The sequence below is a fragment of the Pelmatolapia mariae genome, linkage group LG23 (assembly GCF_036321145.2).
Source record: "Pelmatolapia mariae isolate MD_Pm_ZW linkage group LG23, Pm_UMD_F_2, whole genome shotgun sequence".
Taxonomy (NCBI): domain Eukaryota; kingdom Metazoa; phylum Chordata; class Actinopteri; order Cichliformes; family Cichlidae; genus Pelmatolapia; species Pelmatolapia mariae.
The window spans coordinates 30599043-30616176 of record NC_086246.1 but is presented as its reverse complement, the minus strand read 5'-3'; the positions used below and the strand labels follow the sequence as shown (position 1 = coordinate 30616176).

The window sequence follows — 17134 nt, the reverse complement described above, 5'->3', positions numbered from 1 at the left end:
GACTGATAGTAGAAGTAGAGCAGCTGATGGCAGCTTCCTCTACCTCACACTGCTGTCTGACTGCATTCAGCTGACACCGAGATGAAGCAGAAAAGAAGCAGCTGATATTTGGACAGCACACATGATGGAAAGGAGGATTTCAGTTGATGTGCACATGAATGATTTGTGTTTCCTCTGCAGGTGAAGGTAGAAAGTGTGTGTGAGCTGATGTGGATGTGAATTCAGCAGCATGGATCAGTGTGAGGACAGAGAGGAGGAAGTCCCTCCCTCTAAAAGTGCCAGAGAGAGCCAGACCAAAGCTCAGAGGTGAGATGACCATCTCTAACTGTGACTCTTCTCCATGTCACAGCTCAGCGCTCACATCACTGCTCCATCATTATTCACAGGAACCAACCTGGACCTGAACCCAGCTGTGTGTCCTTGAAGAGTGACCACTCAAAAGATTTTAATATTGATTTGAAACAAAGACATCTATCTGACACAGAGTAAGTATGTCTCAGTATTAAAATGGGGCTGAAAAAATCTTTCAGAGGACAAATTGTTGAATACAATAATTTGAATTTTGGATGATTTATTATATCTGCTGTAGTTTGCTCCATCATATTCATCGTGTTTGTAATTTGTTTTCTTCTAGTTTATACAAAACTATTTTAGTTTCACAATTATGTACAGAATTTAAAACTTAACCCTAAAGTGTGCTTTGGGTTTTTTTCTCTGTCAGGATGTATCAGAAACCTTAACACAGCTGTGTGTCCTTAAAAAGCGACATGTCAAAGGATTTTAATCCTTATTTTAAAGAAAGTACTTCTGCTGCAGAGAGGTAAATGTGTCACTAAATGTTCCTACTGACTTAGGTTGAACTGTTTTTTCTGAAAAAAATTTCCAACATGTTTAATGTCACAGCTCAGCTCTTTTTTCACACACTTTTATGTTCATATGTAAAGCTGTGTGTTTCTGAGGTATGTTTTTTCCCTTAAACACAGCAGTCAAAGATTGAAGAATTAATATTTTTTGATGCATTTCTACTGTGAAGAAGCTAAGTGTCAGTTTTACATATTGTATCAACATAATTGACCTAAAATCATGCAAAAAGTACATAAATTTGCAGCCAATGCCTCAGGCATTTTTTATACAACTGTTTAAAATTAATTATAAATGAAATCAGATGTAATGTTTCACTGTTTCTTCCTGCACTAAACATGATCACAGTATTCAGGAAAAAAGCGTCACAATAATGATTTTGCATAACTATTGACTGATCAACACCTTTTTAAAACTGGCATATAGTTTGAAGTCCACACTTTAGAAATGCATTCAAAAAGAGAAAATGGGGCAGTTCTGGTCTGTTGGGTTTTTTTTTTTTGTGAGTTACGTTCACTGGAAGCACATGATGCTGGAGCGGGAATTGTTATGTAGGTATTTTTACCTGTGTACTTGATTTCTGTTGACCTTTATAAACATGTTTTTATTTACATTTATATCATATGTTATGCTACTAATATATGAACACCTGTTGATACGCAGATTTGATTCTTCAAGATAATAATTGGTACTAATGGGTAGTTTTGAAATGTTATTTTTTTTAATAGCTTTTATTTTATGACAGGTTCACAGGGTGATTGTTATGAGTTATGGCTCTTTTTCATATTTGAAGTTAAATCAATTTCTAATTAGTGAGAAATCTAATCTCATCTAATCTGATCTTCTCAAATGTCAGAGAGAAGGATCTCCATTTTACAAAACACCAAGAGAAACATCAAAACATCTGTTGTGTCCTTTAGCTTGTATTTATCTCTGTGTGGAAAGTCATAATGTGAACTAATTCTTCATGATTCTTCATAGAGTGGACCATGAGAGTTCAAAGGTTCCCAGTGGTCAACCTGCCAAGCAGCATCAAGCACATTTGGACTCTGTATTTATGGTCTGTACATATAGAACAACTGCTCTTACATCGGTTCTATTCACTGTGATCTCCATACTGCACTTTATAGACCACTGAATTGTTAATGTATCCATGATGGATCTGAGGTTTTGTTCAATGATTTCAGTCTAGATGCATTATTCATATCGTCTTCTGTTCCAGCTGCTGGAGGACAACATCATGACTTTTGTGAAGAATGAGCTGAAGAAGATCCAGAAGTCTCTGAGTTCAGATTACCCAGAATGCTTAGGGAGCCAGAAAGAGGATGAGGGGGTCTTAGAGGATGAAGATAAAGAGGAGACCAGGAACAGCAGACAAGCATTTGTGAAAATAACGCTGCACTTCCTGAGGAAACTGAAGCAGAAGGAACTGGCTGACTTTCTGCAGAGCAGTAAGAGGATGTCTTTAAAGATTTAACCCTTTAAAACCAGTCGGCACGCTCCGTTTTGCATAACTATTTTTAAATAAAAACTAAATAAGTTATCGCTGAATTTGGAAAAAACGAAGTTTATGATATTCGGAAACCGTGCAAAGGAGGAAGAGATAGTATTATCTATAGAGGGAGTATTAATTGAAAGAGTGACAGAATTCCGTTTTCTGGGTGTAATAGTGGATGACAAGTTAACATGGAAATCTCATATTGAACATGTTAAAAAAAAGTTGGGTAAAAGTATTTATATCCTGGGTAATGTAAGATATATATTAGATTACAAGACAATGAGAATAATATATTTGTCATTGTTTCTACCCTATCTGAGTTATTGTGTTGAAGTATGGGGGAATACATATGTGACTAATATGAAACCATTATATTTATTACAGAAGAGAGCGCTTCGAATTATGCATAATGTTAAATATAGAGAACACACTAAGAGTTTGTTTATAAAATCGAAATTATTAAAACTAGAAGATATAGTGAAATTACAGACATTAATTATTATGTTTAGGGCAAAAAATAAAACACTACCTCTTAAGTTACAAAGTTTATTTGTATTGTGTTCAGAAAATGGGGACGGCAGAAGGAAGTTTTATTTTAAGCATCGGTTTGCTCGAACCACACAAAGGCAAATGTGTCCAACAGTCATAGGCATAAGAAACTGGAATTCTCTCAATGATCATCTTAAGTGTTGTATAAATGTTTCTCAATTTAAAATCTGCTATAAGAATAAAATGATAAACCAGTATGAAGAAGTTGAAAATAACAGAATTTAATTGTAGAAAAAATTATCCTTTTAGTTTGGTATTTAGGGGTACTGCTCATTGTTGAGTATATTGTTCTGTTTGGTTTGTTTTGGTTTGTTATGTGCAGAATATTGTCAGAGTGTAATTTTGGTTGCCTACTTGTATTGTCACAGATAGGGGGCAGGTTTCAATAAGAATTTATTCTTCTTCCTGCTCCTTTTCATGCATGGAAACAGTGTTACTTTAATTGAAAGGAAGGTTGTGTATGGGAAATGAATTACAGCTGTACCATGTGTGAAACAAAACAAAAAATAAATAAAATAAATAAATCTCTGTAGAAGTGGAACCACGTAAGGTAGCGCAAAATTTTTTTTGCATATGAAACCGGAGGAGTTGTACTTACATGTTATGCCATTAGCTTGTCCTAGGTCACGGTTTCCTTCCACATATAGCTTTGCAAAAACTGCATAAAAAGCGCTTACAGCAACAAAAACATAATATTCCAGAAACATGCTTTGCCGATCTGATCAGCTGTTCGCAACACTCCCGAGGTTGGAATAGACGTCAGCGTGAACTATCGTATGTCCGCCATTACCTGCCGGAAGTGATGTCATTTTCACGGGAAATGTAGTTTTTTTTTTTTTTTCCTTCAGGGTCTTATAAGCCTATACTGGTGTTCATATTTGGCTTTATGCTTTTCTGTATCGTTTCTGGGATGCTTAGAACTCAGATTGCACTGCTGGAAATAGTTAATGTTGATGCACGTGCTGTTTTTTTTTTTTTGTTTTGCAAATTTGCATTATAATATTTATTTTCATTTTTCCTGCAGTATATAAAAATTTGGTGTATCTCAAAAATGAAACTATAAAGACACTCAAAATAAATTTCCTGTGGTTGGAAAATATTTTGTGCAACTCTTTTGTATTTACAGTTTTGAGGAATAAACCTCTTAAATTTCTCTAACTAGAAATATATGTAAAAAAATCAAAAACGATTTTCAATTTTTTGTAGTTTATTGCACTTTATTGCAATTTATGTAGTTTCTATGGACTTAATGCATACATATGACTAAAATTTGGGCTATAACGGTTGTACTGATGCATAGCAACTTGAAATGCTCCCAAAAATGGCACTACATCATGTAAAAATATAAAGATAAGCTCTTGCGGACTTGGTTCTATGGTAGGTCTGAAAGGGTTAAGCTGCTGCATAAATTGGAAATTGAATGATATATGAAAAGATGCAGCAACATAGATTCAAAAACCTATTTTGGGTGGACGAAAGATGTAGGGGTATTTATTGGATAATAATTCCATCATTAAATGTATTTGTGTGTTTGCAGAAATATTTGCTCCAGATTTTCAACATGAACTCAAATCTTCACTGAAGGAGAAGTTCAAGTGTGTGTTTGAGTGGGTTGCTAAAGCAGGAAACCCAACCTTTCTGAATCAGATCTACACAGAGCTCTACATCACAGAGGGAGGGACCGCAGAAGTCAATGATGAACATGAGGTCAGACAGATTGAAACAGCATCCAGGAAATCAGATGGGGAAGATAAAACAATTAGGCGAGAAGAGATCTTTAAAGTCTCACCTGGAAGAGATAAACCAGTCAGAACAGTGCTGACAAAGGGGGTGGCTGGCATTGGGAAAACAGTCTTGACACAGAAGTTCTGTCTTGACTGGGCTGAAGACAAAGCCAACCAGGACATCCAGTTCATATTTCCATTCACTTTCAGAGAGCTGAATGTGCTGAAAGAGGAAAAGTTCAGCTTGGTGGAACTTGTTCATCACTTCTTTACTGAAACCAAAGAAGCAGGAATCTGCAGCTTTGAAGACTTCCAGGTTGTTTTTATCTTTGATGGTCTGGATGAGTGTCGACTTCCTCTGGACTTCCACAAAACTAAAATCCTAACTGACCCTACACTATCCAACTCAGTGGACGTGCTATTGATAAACCTCATCAGGGGGAATCTTCTTCCCTCTGCTCGCCTCTGGATAACCACACGACCTGCCGCAACCAATCAGATCCCTTCCTGTTGTTTTGACATGGTGACAGAGATCAGGGGGTTCAATGACTCACAGAAAGAGGATTACTTCAGGAAGAGATTCAGAGATGAACAGCAGGCCAGCAGGATATTCTCCCACATCAAGACATCACGAAGCCTCCACATCATGTGTCACATCCCAGTCTTCTGCTGGATCACTGCTACAGTTCTGGAGAATGTGCTGAAAACCAAAGAGAAAGGACCCCTGCCCAAAACCCTGACTGAGATGTACATCCACTTCCTGGTGGTTCAGGTCAAAGTGAAAAAAGTCAAGTATGATGGAGGATCTGAGACAGATCCACACTGGAGTCCAGAGAGCAGGAAGATGATTGAGTCTCTGGGAAAACTGGCTTTTGATCAGCTGCAGAAAGGAAACCTGATCTTCTATGAATCAGACTTGACAGAGTGTGACATCGATATCAGAGCAGCCTCAGTGTACTCAGGAGTGTTCACACAGATATTTAAAGAGGAGAGAGGACTGTACCAGGACAAGGTGTTCTGCTTTGTTCATCTCAGTGTTCAGGAGTTTCTGGCTGCTCTTCATGTCCATCAAACCTTCATCAACTCTGGAGTCCATCTGATGGAAGAACAACAAACAGGGGCGTACTTCTACCAGAGTGCTGTGGACAAGGCCTTACAGAGTCCAAATGGACACTTGGACTTATTCCTTCGTTTCTTCCTGGGTCTTTCACTTGAGACCAATCAGAGTCTCCTACAAGGCTTGCTTACAAATACAGGAAGAAGCTCACAGACCAATAAGGAAACAGTTCAGTACATCAAGAAGATGATCAGTGAGAATCTGTCTGCAGAGAATAACATTAACCTTTTTCACTGTCTCAATGAACTGAATGATCATTCCCTTGTAAAGGAGATCCAACAGTCCCTGAGATCAGGACATCTCTCTGCAGAAAAACTGTCTCCTGCTCACTGGTCAGCTCTGGTCTTCATCTTATTGTCATCAGAAAAAGATCTGGATGTGTTTGACCTGAAGAAATACTCTGCTTCAGAGGATTCTTCTGAGGCTGCTGCCAGTGGTCAAAGTTTCCCGCAAAGCTCTGTAAGTAAATATGGGCCTATCTGTGTCTGTTCAAAATGTTTTTTCTACTTACCTGAACATAACAGAACAAAACAAAACACAGACTCTGCCTAGTGTGTTTGTGCCAGTGAGTACTACACAAGTATGACTAACTCTACCAGCTCCTCACTGGTTTAGATTTAATTATATAGGCATAGCTGTGTTTTTATTGGGTAAATTTGAAGTGTTTTATATAAGACACATTTCAGACTAATTTATTTTAGTTAACCATGAACAGTAGTGCATACTTTTTCTTTTCTAGGTTCAACATTAAGTGATTTCATTTGATCACAAATATCATTGTTTTTCAGACTGACTGGCTGTAACCTCTCAGAGAGAAGCTGTGAAGCTCTGTCTTCACTTCTCAGATCCTCATCCTTTAGTCTGAGAGAGCTGGATCTGAGTAACAACAACCTGTGTAATTCAGGAGTGAAGCTTTTGTCTGTTGGCTTCAAGAGTGCACACTGTAAACTGAAAACTATCAGGTCAGTTTTCAGACTTTTCCACTGATTACCACTGAAAATAAAAGCCACTAAAACCTGTATAGAATTGTCAAGTCACTTTTGAATTAAATGTGGTTGGACTGTTAGACTCTGAGTTACTGTCTTAGGTTTTTTTATATTCAAGTTCTTTTGAACTGATAAAAATTACTGATATGCATGATACTAGTTTGAGCATACACCAGTTACCAGGCTATTTTAAATCCACAGAATTACATGTCTGGATATGTTTCTATTTTTACTCTTTTTCACTCTTTGCAATGAAGAGTCTGGAATTTTATAATATATTTTTTTAAAGGTTGGTTTCACAAAATGAGAGTATTGGGAAAATAAGGTCACAGCAATTAAACTAAGTAAAATCAGCCTATCGCAATGAAAATAAATACAATGTCACAAAGCAAAATTCCAAAGAAAGGTGGCAAAAAGTGAGCGTATATGATTATCTTATCACTCCGTATTAGCCCTGGAAGACTGGTGACCTATCCAGGTGTACGCTTAATGTCAACTGTGATACACTTCACCCCTTGCAACCCTAAATTAGATGGAGGTGATTTGACTTTTACTTCAATGCCATGTCACCACAATTTACAGGAGCTACCTAAACTTTACTTTCACACAGGTAGATTGTCTTCTTAATGGTACTGAAACCTCACAGATGGGTAACACAGGAGGATTAGACTGAGTTAAATACTGAGTGGAACCCATATTATTAAAACTGCAATGCTAACTCTGATTTGTTCCTTATAATTGCAGAGAGATCATATTTCTTCCATATTGGCTTTTCATCACCAGCTTTCTTTTATATGCAGAGCAACAACTTCTTCTCATTTACAACAGCAAAAAAAGGCATTGAACACATTACCAGTGTTCTAAGTAAATACATTTCTATTTGGTGCTGTTGACATGAAATTATCACCAGATGTCAGTAACAACTCATCCAATCCACAAACAAAGAAATCATCCATAGAGGGCCATGAATTATGTGTGAAAATGAGAAATGGCACAGGGAAAAGTATTGAACACACTAAGCAATGGAGGTGTAAAAAGACTTGGAACATCATGGTAATTAGAAAGCAATTTTGCCACTCAGTGCAAATTAACATGACTTGTCTTAGTCCCAAATGATAGCTTATAAAAATGTGTCTCATTACCAAGGTATCACACAAGAAATATCTAATTTTGTGTATCACTGATGAGCTCTCTCAAAACCTTCACAACGTTATTTTTGCAAAGCATACTGATGGTATAGGCTACAGAATAATTTCTAAACTACTGAAGGTTCCAGTGAGCAGTGTTGGAGCCTTAAACTTTAAAAACGGGTTGTGTGTGAGACTTTAAATCAACAAAATATAAAATATACATTTTAAATTGTTATTGATCCCTTTACCCCTGGTCCTAAAGTGTATATTTATTTTCTTACTCTTAAATATTTATTGTTTGTTTACTTGCACTGCTGTAACTGGAGCCTCGTCGTCTCGTCTCTCTATATACTGGACTGTATGAAGCGGAGATGATAATAAAGTTTACTTTGACTTCAGCAGCGAGCAGGTGCACCGAGGGCTCTCTCGCTCACTTTTCGCGTATAGAATTTCGAACAAACATCGGTGCAAATTATAAGTCTGTATCATAATGTCTGCTGTTTTCGTGTTTGTTGGTTTGTTTTTGTTTTGTTTTATTTTGCGAGTTGGTTATTAGATGCTGCTCCAGCCAGCCAGAGAATCCCCCGCCGCCCCGCCCTCTCCTCCCTGTGCCGCAAGCAGCAAGCGCACCTCGCAAACGGAGGGCGCCCTTACTCCCAGCAAATGGGCGATAGAAAACCGATCGGTGCCTATGCCATTCCCAATATGCGCTGGCAGCATGAGTACGAGCATTTTTTTTTTTTTTGCCGATGCCCGTGATGCCGCCCCCCACCACGATGCCGCCCCGGGCAACTGCCCGTGTCGCCCGTATCTAAAACCGCTACTGGTACTGATAAATGATCAGAATTATAATATTTCTGACTGTCTGAGGCTAAATTGAATCGAATCAGGACTTTGAGAACCGGAATCGAATGGATTATAGAAATCAGTGATGATACCCAGCCCTAGTGAGCAGCCTAGGCCCGACAGAAGTGGATGTAGCTGTGGGTAATAAGAAAAGATGAAAAGAACTATTGATAACTTTTGTGTTAAGTTAAGGCCTGATCCTTCTGAAATTCATAGCCAGCTCTGACACGGTGCCATCAATCTTTGAATGCTGAAAAAGCACAGTGTATCCAGAAAACACATTATATGCTGCAATAAATGCACTGCCCAAGTGTCCCCTCTCCCCACTGCCTTTCAGCAGCAGGCAGCAGCAAACAGGTCGTCAGGCCACGATGACGATTAAGTTTAACATTTTCTACAATATTGACAAAGCATTTTAAGCACAAGATTGTTAGTTAATAATTTAGAAATGAATATTGTCTGTATGGACTTCCCCCCAAAGAAAGTGCACATGTAAAACTGCGGTGTTAAGCGATGCAGTTGAAAAATTTGAGTGCGCCTAACTTTTGTGCCGGTACGCCTAAATTTTTAAAGTTAGGCGTACCGGTGCGCCCATGTCAAAAAGTTAGTCTAGAGCCCTGCCTCTTTACAGACGCACTTTTCTTTTAGCTAGGCTTCATGCTCCCTGATTCTCATTAAAACACATCAAATTGTTAAGAGAAATGCAGGCAGAAGGACACATCTCACTGGTAAAACAAATTTTCACACTTTATGTTTTAGTCAACTGAATCAGCATGGTGGCGTGGTGGTTAGGACCAGAGCCACAACAAGGAGGTCCAGAGTTCAAATCCACCAGCTGGCTGTGGCTTTTCTGTGTGGAGTTTGCATGTTCTCCTCGTGTTTGTGTGGGTTCTCTATGGGTACTCTGGTTCCTTCCACAGTCCAAAGAGGTCTCAATGTGTTAACCCTGCGATAGATTGGTGACGTGTCCAGGGTGTACCTTGCCTCTCGCCCTATGACTGCTGATTAGTCTCAAGCCCCCCTGAGACCCTGATAAGGATAAGCAGAATAGAATAGATGGATGAATATTTAGGTGACTAAAACAAAAAGAATGATGTCTAAAGCTGTTCCTGGACAGCCCCTTTAAACTCGAGAAGCAGATCTCCTCTGTGGTAAAAAACAGCTTCTACCAGCAGCGTCAGATATCTAAAGCAAAGCCATACCTCCCTTTGAAGGACCTTGAAAAACTCATTCACGCTCTTATCACTTCCAAATTAGACTACTGTAATTCCCTCTACTCGGGCCTCCAATCTTCCTCTATTCACCAGCTCCAGTTAGTTCAAAACGCAGCTGCGCGTCTCTTAACTGGTACTAGAAATTATGCCCACATCACACCAGTTTTAGCCAGCTTACATTGGCTCCCTGTTGATTATCGTGTCAATTTCAAAATTCTTTTGCTTACCTTTAAAATTTTCAGTAATCTGGCTCCCAGCTATCTATGCGAGCTCCTTCAGTTGTATATTCCTAAAAAGGCACTTAGATCTTCCAATCTAATGCTCGTGATGCAACCGAGGTCTCATCTGAAATCCAGAGGTGATCGGGCCTTTGCTGTCGTAGCTCCCAGACTCTGGAACAACCTTCCTCCTTATATTCATTCCTCCGAGTCCATCCAGTCTTTTAAAGTGCATCTTAAAACTTGTTATTTTAGACTGGCTTTTGATTCAAACTAGTATGTTATTTCGTGGCTAGTTTTTTGTTTCAAACAATTGTCATATCATTGTTTCCTGCCCTCCTTTTAACTGTTTCTTTTTATTCTGTCTTATGGTATTGCTTTGACCAACTGTGAAGCACTTTGGTCAACTTTGTTGTATTATTATGTGCTATAGAAATAAATTTTGATTTTAATTTTGAATTATGACTAAAACCAAGTTTTAGTTTAACATTTGCAGTCAAAATGAACACTGGTGTGAATGTGCCTGAACAGTTTGTAGATTCAATGCAGCTCAGCGATTCCTCTCTAATAGCATAGTTTTGTCTCTTCTCCAGCAAACTAACTACAACTGAATCTTCCCAGCTGACCTCAGCTTCAGAGAAACACTATTATTCACTGGATCCTGGAACGCCCACGTGAGCTGGATTTGTGTGGACTTTTGCAGTAGTTACAGTCAAGGATGCAAGCACAAACTGGTACAAACTGTACACCACTATACTGAAATAATCAGGCTATTACTGAAATCAAATAAACAGACTTAACATATCAGTTACATACAAGTCCTTTATAAACTATGATATAAATCTGGAGGTGCTGACAGATGTTTGTATATAAAGGACACCTTCCTGCTTTTAGTCTTAATCCTGACCATTATTAGTTATCTTCTAATCCAGAAGTCTGTACAATGTGTTTCATAGTTTCTAACAAGTCAATTAGGGTTAAACTTCACAGTTACTGCATGACTGAACTCTACGAAGGAGTATTAGTGCCACATTAACCCTTTCATGCACGAATTATGACAACCTCAATCTATATTTTTTTTCTGAAGTATTTTTATTCATCTTTAGGCATGAAAAAAAGATTTTTGAACTTAATTTTTTTTAAACTTGTACTTTTCAAAGAATTTTTTATATGTCCACTTATATGTCCACTGGCTGACCAGTGGGTGGCAGGGTATGGAGTGACACATCAGTGTCTAATGTAGTGGTTTATGTGCAAGTATACCATCAACACTGAGACAAAAACAAGAAAACAGCCTGCCCATCATCTGTTCATAGGAATCGATCATATAGGATCTACCTGCCTTAACTTTCTGTGCACAATAGCCAATCAGATGTCAGAGTCTGTGTGACAGTTAAAGTCAAACATACTCGTGTAGAGAGAGACGGTCTCTGCTGATCAAACAGGGGAGTCTCACTGTAATGTCCCTGTAATCAGACTTTGCCCTGTTACTGATTACTCTGTTTGTAGGCTGTTTGTCACTGTCTATAATCAGTCAAATGAATTTCACTTTTATCTCAAATAATGTCCAGTTCTGCTTAAACTATAAGTAGGGATGGACCGATCCGATATACAGAATCTGTATCACCGTGGTCAAGTGAGCCATCATTTGTGAGCCGCAGTCAAGCCAGCCGCCTCTTATCCGCCACATAAATTTTCTTGCGCTTCTACACCGGCCTTTACGGCAGCACCTTTTCTCCTTATTTCACAAGGCTGTCCCAATGCAATGTGTGTGCACACGTGCATGTGTGAGTGCGCACGCACACGTATATGTGTGCGCGGGTCCGCGTTAACGCAGACAGCACTAGTATGAATATAAATCTATATTGTGTGGTTGAAAAACAGTTAGCAGTACAATTATAAAACACAATAGTAAAACAGGTGTGATGTATAAATAAATTTAATTGAATGTCACAAATATTTTTAATTAACACAAGAAATGTTTACTTACGAACAAGATGAAAACATGGAAAACCGGTTCAGCTCTCCTACTTACAGGTATGTAGGTGATATTTAATCAACGTAAGTCCAAGGTTAACATCAGGGTTATACATGTAACCAGCTGTATATCACAGAGAGTAAATAAAGGAATGTTCTGCATATTTAATGAGAACCTGACATGAATATGAGAATGTAGTTCAAATTTTTACCAGCAGTGAGTGTCAAATGATGATTTAAACTGTTAAAGGAAATGCTGGTTTCATTGGAGCTTCAGTGAACGTTCATCATATTCTGAACTCAGAATAGAGAGAGATTTGCTCTTCTGCTGAAACAGGAGAGTCTCACTGTGACATTTGGTCATATTGTGATACTAACAGACTGAACTCTGTTAAACTTAATCTTCCTTTCCTGGGGCGGTGCTCATTAGAGCCAGTTTTGTGGTGCTGCCTGATGGTTCTTGTGACAGCCGTTGGGGACACATTCAAAGTTTTGGCAATTTTCCAGACTAATTGACCTTTAGTTCTTAAAGTAATGATGGACTGTCTTTTCTCTTTACTTAGCTGATTGCTTCTTGCCCTCTACTCACCATGACACTGAGTGGAGCATTTGTTTCTCTTTATCTCTCTCTCTTATATTTTTTTTTTACATTTTTATATAGGACTGACATGTAATTTATTTTGGTATTAAGAAAAGATGGGTGCAGAATATACATATAAACAGAAAAGTAGAGTTCCTTCAACACTGGTGGAAATTGTCCCGTAACAGTGTAGCCTAAGAAATGACAAGAAAGAAATTATTCAGCACATAAAATCAGAGATAAAAACGATGATCAGCAACCAAAAATCAAATTAAAAGTAAAGGAAGCAAAGAAACATTTAAACCATGTTAACATTTATAAGACTTTTGTTCATTTTTTTCCACAAATTTAAGAATGTTTAGTATCAGTTTTATCTACAATTCTACAGGTAGAAAATGAAGGAACAAATTAGATATTTTGTCACGGTGCAGCTGTGTGGCAGGCAGGATGTAGACCCAAATGCAGGACTCGAACTCAAAGGGTTAACTGAGAGAGGTTACTTTATTGCAGTAGAAAGATTTCCACAAAAACATAAACTTGCAAAAAACAAAACCACACTAGAAACCAATAATAAAAACTCTGGGAAACCATGAAACTCAAGGAGCACGGAAGGAGGCACACAGCATGATGAGGAGAAGATGCGACAGAGAACAAAGGAGAACGCAGGGTTTCTTCTTCTTCTTTCTTACATTTGTATTGGCGGTTGGCAAACAATTGAAAGGTGCATTACCGCCACCAACTGGTATGGAGTATGGTCTGGAACGACGCTCAAAAAAACCCAAAAAAACCCCCCAAAAAAACCAAACAATTTCCTCAAATCCTTCCAAACAGGTTTCCCTCTTTTAAAAACTGAAATAAGGCCTGATAACTTTTACTTCCCGATTCCTTTCGCAACAAATCAACAAGATCCAGTTAGATTTTTAGGTTACTGAGATTTTGAATCAATTGTCTCCTCTCAACCTGATACCTCTGACACTGCAACATGACATGTTCTATAGTTTCCTCTACCCCACAATAATCACATTTTCCGGTACTATGTTTCCCTATCATGAATAACGTATTATTCAAGCCAGTATGTCCAAATCTCAGTCTGGATATGATCACCAGTGGCGTGTCTAGAAAATTTTTGTTGGGGGGGCCAGGTAGGGGCACAGATTTGGAGAAGGGTGGCAGATGTAATTGGCAGATAATGTTAAAAAAAAAATTCTACCAACCGTTAACCATAATTCAATAACCCTATAAACCTAATAACCGAATGCGCTTTTAACTCTTATTAGAATGAGATTTTAACCACTACAGTGCAAAGTTTTTAGATACTGCGTTGATAAAGTACAAGAGATACAATCAGTGCTTTGTCGGTGTTTATTCAGCATTCAAGGACAGCAATATTTGCATAGTATTTTTACTGACATATAGTGCACATATGTTTTGGGCAAAAACATTTTTGAATATTAAAATATGAACATTTTTAACATACAATTGGCAAATTAGCCAATGCAAAACTATCTGCCTATTAAAAACAGAAGATAATCTTCTCACAAACTGGTGTTTGATTTTGAAACAGGAAAAAAGTGGGGAAACAACTGAAAAGACTCACATTTGAATGAAACCTGAAAGCAAGTAAATACTTTCTGTGCTGCCTTATACATTTTACGTCAGATAAAAACTTTGTTCGCAAGATCCACATAATTATTTAATAAAAGTTAGATATTTTAAACGAGAATAAGAAAGAAAAGTATTTTATTTGTGCCCCCCTTTCCCTGTTAATGCCCTACCTGGCCCCCTGGCAAAACTTTGCTAGATCCACCCCTGCACAGTTACCAGCTGTCAGCTACTTAGAAAAGGATCCTGGTGTTATTTGTCTCTCAGAAACCGTTCATAACTTTAACTCATTCCTGTCACCTAAAAGGTAAACCTGTTTCTCCATCACCTGTTCAGCTCTGATGATTCAGTAAGGACATCTCCTGGTTTCATCTTCATGTTTCCCTCTCACCACATATCCAAACCGACATAATGACCAGCAGCTTTTACAGCTGTGGCTCCAGCAAACATCAGCTGATACTAGAAATTAATATTAAATAAATTCTAACAACAGCTGATCAAGCTTAAACGTGCTGCTGTTGTTTAGTGCGACCTCCGCTGGTTTCCTCTTTCTGGTGCAAAGTGGGCGATAAACAAACAAGAGAGAAAAGCCGATCAGCTGATCATTGATCAGTTTCATGATTGAAGTGGAAACAGGAGAGGGAGGGGGAGAGAATGAGAGAAGAAGAGGCAGCTGCAGCATAAACACAGAATAACTCCAGCTTTGTGTCTTTTTCATTATAGCTAAAGTACTGGACAAACTGCGTCCCTTCTCAGCTCAATACCAAACGCGTAATATTTTCTCTGAATGAGGGACCATTCCATTTTTTAAGGAGCCGTTGGCAACTCTACTAACCTTATGAACAAAATAAAGTTCACTATCAGTAACATCATAGCACCCGCCCAGCTGTATAGAAACTCCGTCATGCTAGCTAGTACGCAGTACGAGTTATTGTAACTGACTGTAAAAAGTCAGCACAAATAATAAACTACACCTAAACTTGGTTTATATCTGACCCAGATAGACTGCAGGTCATAACTTCTTACCTGAAGTTCAGTTCACCTGACACTCGGACCGGCGGCCGCCTCGGGTCTCTCCTCCTCCTGCCTCCCCTTTCCCTCATCCAATCCACCACCTCTCATTGTTCATGCCGTTAGAAAAAATAAAAAATAAATAAGTCATCAGCCCACCGGGCAAATGCCCGGTATGCCCGATGGCCAGTCCAGCTATGTTAACCTGCAACCAAATCTGCAGCTCCATACAGTAATGTTACGACTTGGATTATATCTTATAACTCATAACTCTTATGCTAGCTCCCCCCAGTAGCCTACTGTCTGAAATATTCGACGGTTGCAATAATTCTTTAACTGTTATTTTTTCCTTGGTATTCTAATTTCACTGAAGTTTACTAAACTCAACAAACGTAATATTACTTACCGGGACATTTATTCTCTCCTCATTTTCTTTCGCCGAAAAATTGTTTTCTGCGGTGCTGTCTTTCGCGCTTGGCTCTCCTACCTTTGCTAACGTGATGCTCATAGTGCAGAAGCCAATGCTGCATTCACTTACACTCGGCTATCTGAGCTTCACTGTGAAAACATAGTCGTACATTTGATATTTGATTGAATTTTATTGTTTTAGCTTTGGGGTGGCACCTGGGGTGGCCAGTCTGGTTGGGGGGGTGGCCTGTGCCCCCCCAGGCACAGAGCCTCTTTCAGCGCAGTCTCCAGAGCCTCTTTCAGCGCAGTCTCCAGAGCCACCCTCAGCGCAGGCTCCTGTGTCACCCTCAGCGCAGGCTCCTGTGTCACCCTTGTTACGTAGTGCTGGGCGATATGGAAAAAATATTTATCACGATATGAATTATTTTATATCACGATAACGATATATATCACGATATACGACCTGACCTGTGGTCATCTAGAAAGTACGCAGTCTGTAAACAGCGAGTGCCGAGGGTGCAGTCTTTGTTTTGAGTTACCGTAAAGTATGTCGCAAATCCGGGTGCACGTACAGCAGCACCAGCTCGCAAACCACGAGACGGAGTTTCTTTGCGAAAAATATCATTTTTTTTATACTTTATTTTTTCTTGCATAAAGTTAAGAGCATGTATAGTGAGAAGACCACTAATATATTTGCCACAGGCTATTTAACCCTTTAAGACCTACCATAGAACCAAGTCCGCCAGAGCTTATCTTTATGTTTTTACATGCTGTAGTGCCACTTGCGGGAGTATTTCAAGTTTCCATATATCAATACAACCGTTATAGCCCAAATTTTAATAATATGTATGCATTAAGTCCATAGTAACTACATAAATTGCAAAAACTTGTAGTGCAATAAACTACAAAAAAAATTGAAAATCGTTTTTGTTTTGTTTTTTACATATATTTCTAGTTAAAAAAATTTAAGGGGTGTATCCCTCAAAACTGTAAATACAAAAGTTTCCAACCACGAGAAATTTATTTTGAGTGTCTTCATAGTTTTATTTTTGAGATACACTAATTTTTATATACTACAGGAAAAATGAAAATAAATATTATAATGCATCAAAATAAACTATTTCCAACAGTGTAATTTGAGTTCTAAGCATCCCAGAAACGATACAGAAAAGCATAAAGTCAAACATGTCTTTTAAAAACACCAACATAGGCTTATAAGGCCCTTTCGCGAAAATGACGTCACTTCCGGTTTCGGGCAGGTAATGGCGGACATGCGATAGTTCGCGCTGACGTATATGCCAAGGTAGGAAGTCTTATGAACGTCGGCAAAGCGTGTTTCTGGAATATTATCTGTTTGTTGCTGCAAGTGCTTCTTATGCAATTTTTGCAAAGCTATATGTGGAAGGAAACCAT

At 38.5% G+C, this 17134-nt stretch overlaps 1 protein-coding gene across 1 annotated transcript; it reads left to right on the top strand.

Annotated features, from left to right (window-relative positions):
* The first annotated feature begins 229 nt into the window (after window positions 1-229).
* LOC134621221 (protein NLRC3-like) lies at window positions 230-6630 on the top strand. The gene is made up of 5 exons (XM_065469762.1): window positions 230-306; window positions 1843-1921; window positions 2084-2312; window positions 4446-6208; window positions 6538-6630. The coding sequence occupies exons 1-5, from the start codon at window positions 230-232 to the stop codon at window positions 6550-6552; spliced, it is 2163 nt and encodes a 720-aa protein (XP_065325834.1). The 3' UTR covers window positions 6553-6630.
* The last annotated feature ends 10504 nt before the right edge of the window (window positions 6631-17134 follow it).

Bases quoted from the DNA above. Each gene is read 5' to 3' on its own strand.
- LOC134621221 (XM_065469762.1), top strand. From the start codon at position 230: ATGGATCAGTGTGAGGACAGAGAGGAGGAAGTCCCTCCCTCTAAAAGT. The intron at 307-1,842 runs GTGAGATGACCA...GATTCTTCATAG, and splicing joins AGCCAGACCAAAGCTCAGAG to AGTGGACCATGAGAGTTCAA. The intron at 2,313-4,445 runs GTAAGAGGATGT...GTGTGTTTGCAG, and splicing joins GGCTGACTTTCTGCAGAGCA to AAATATTTGCTCCAGATTTT.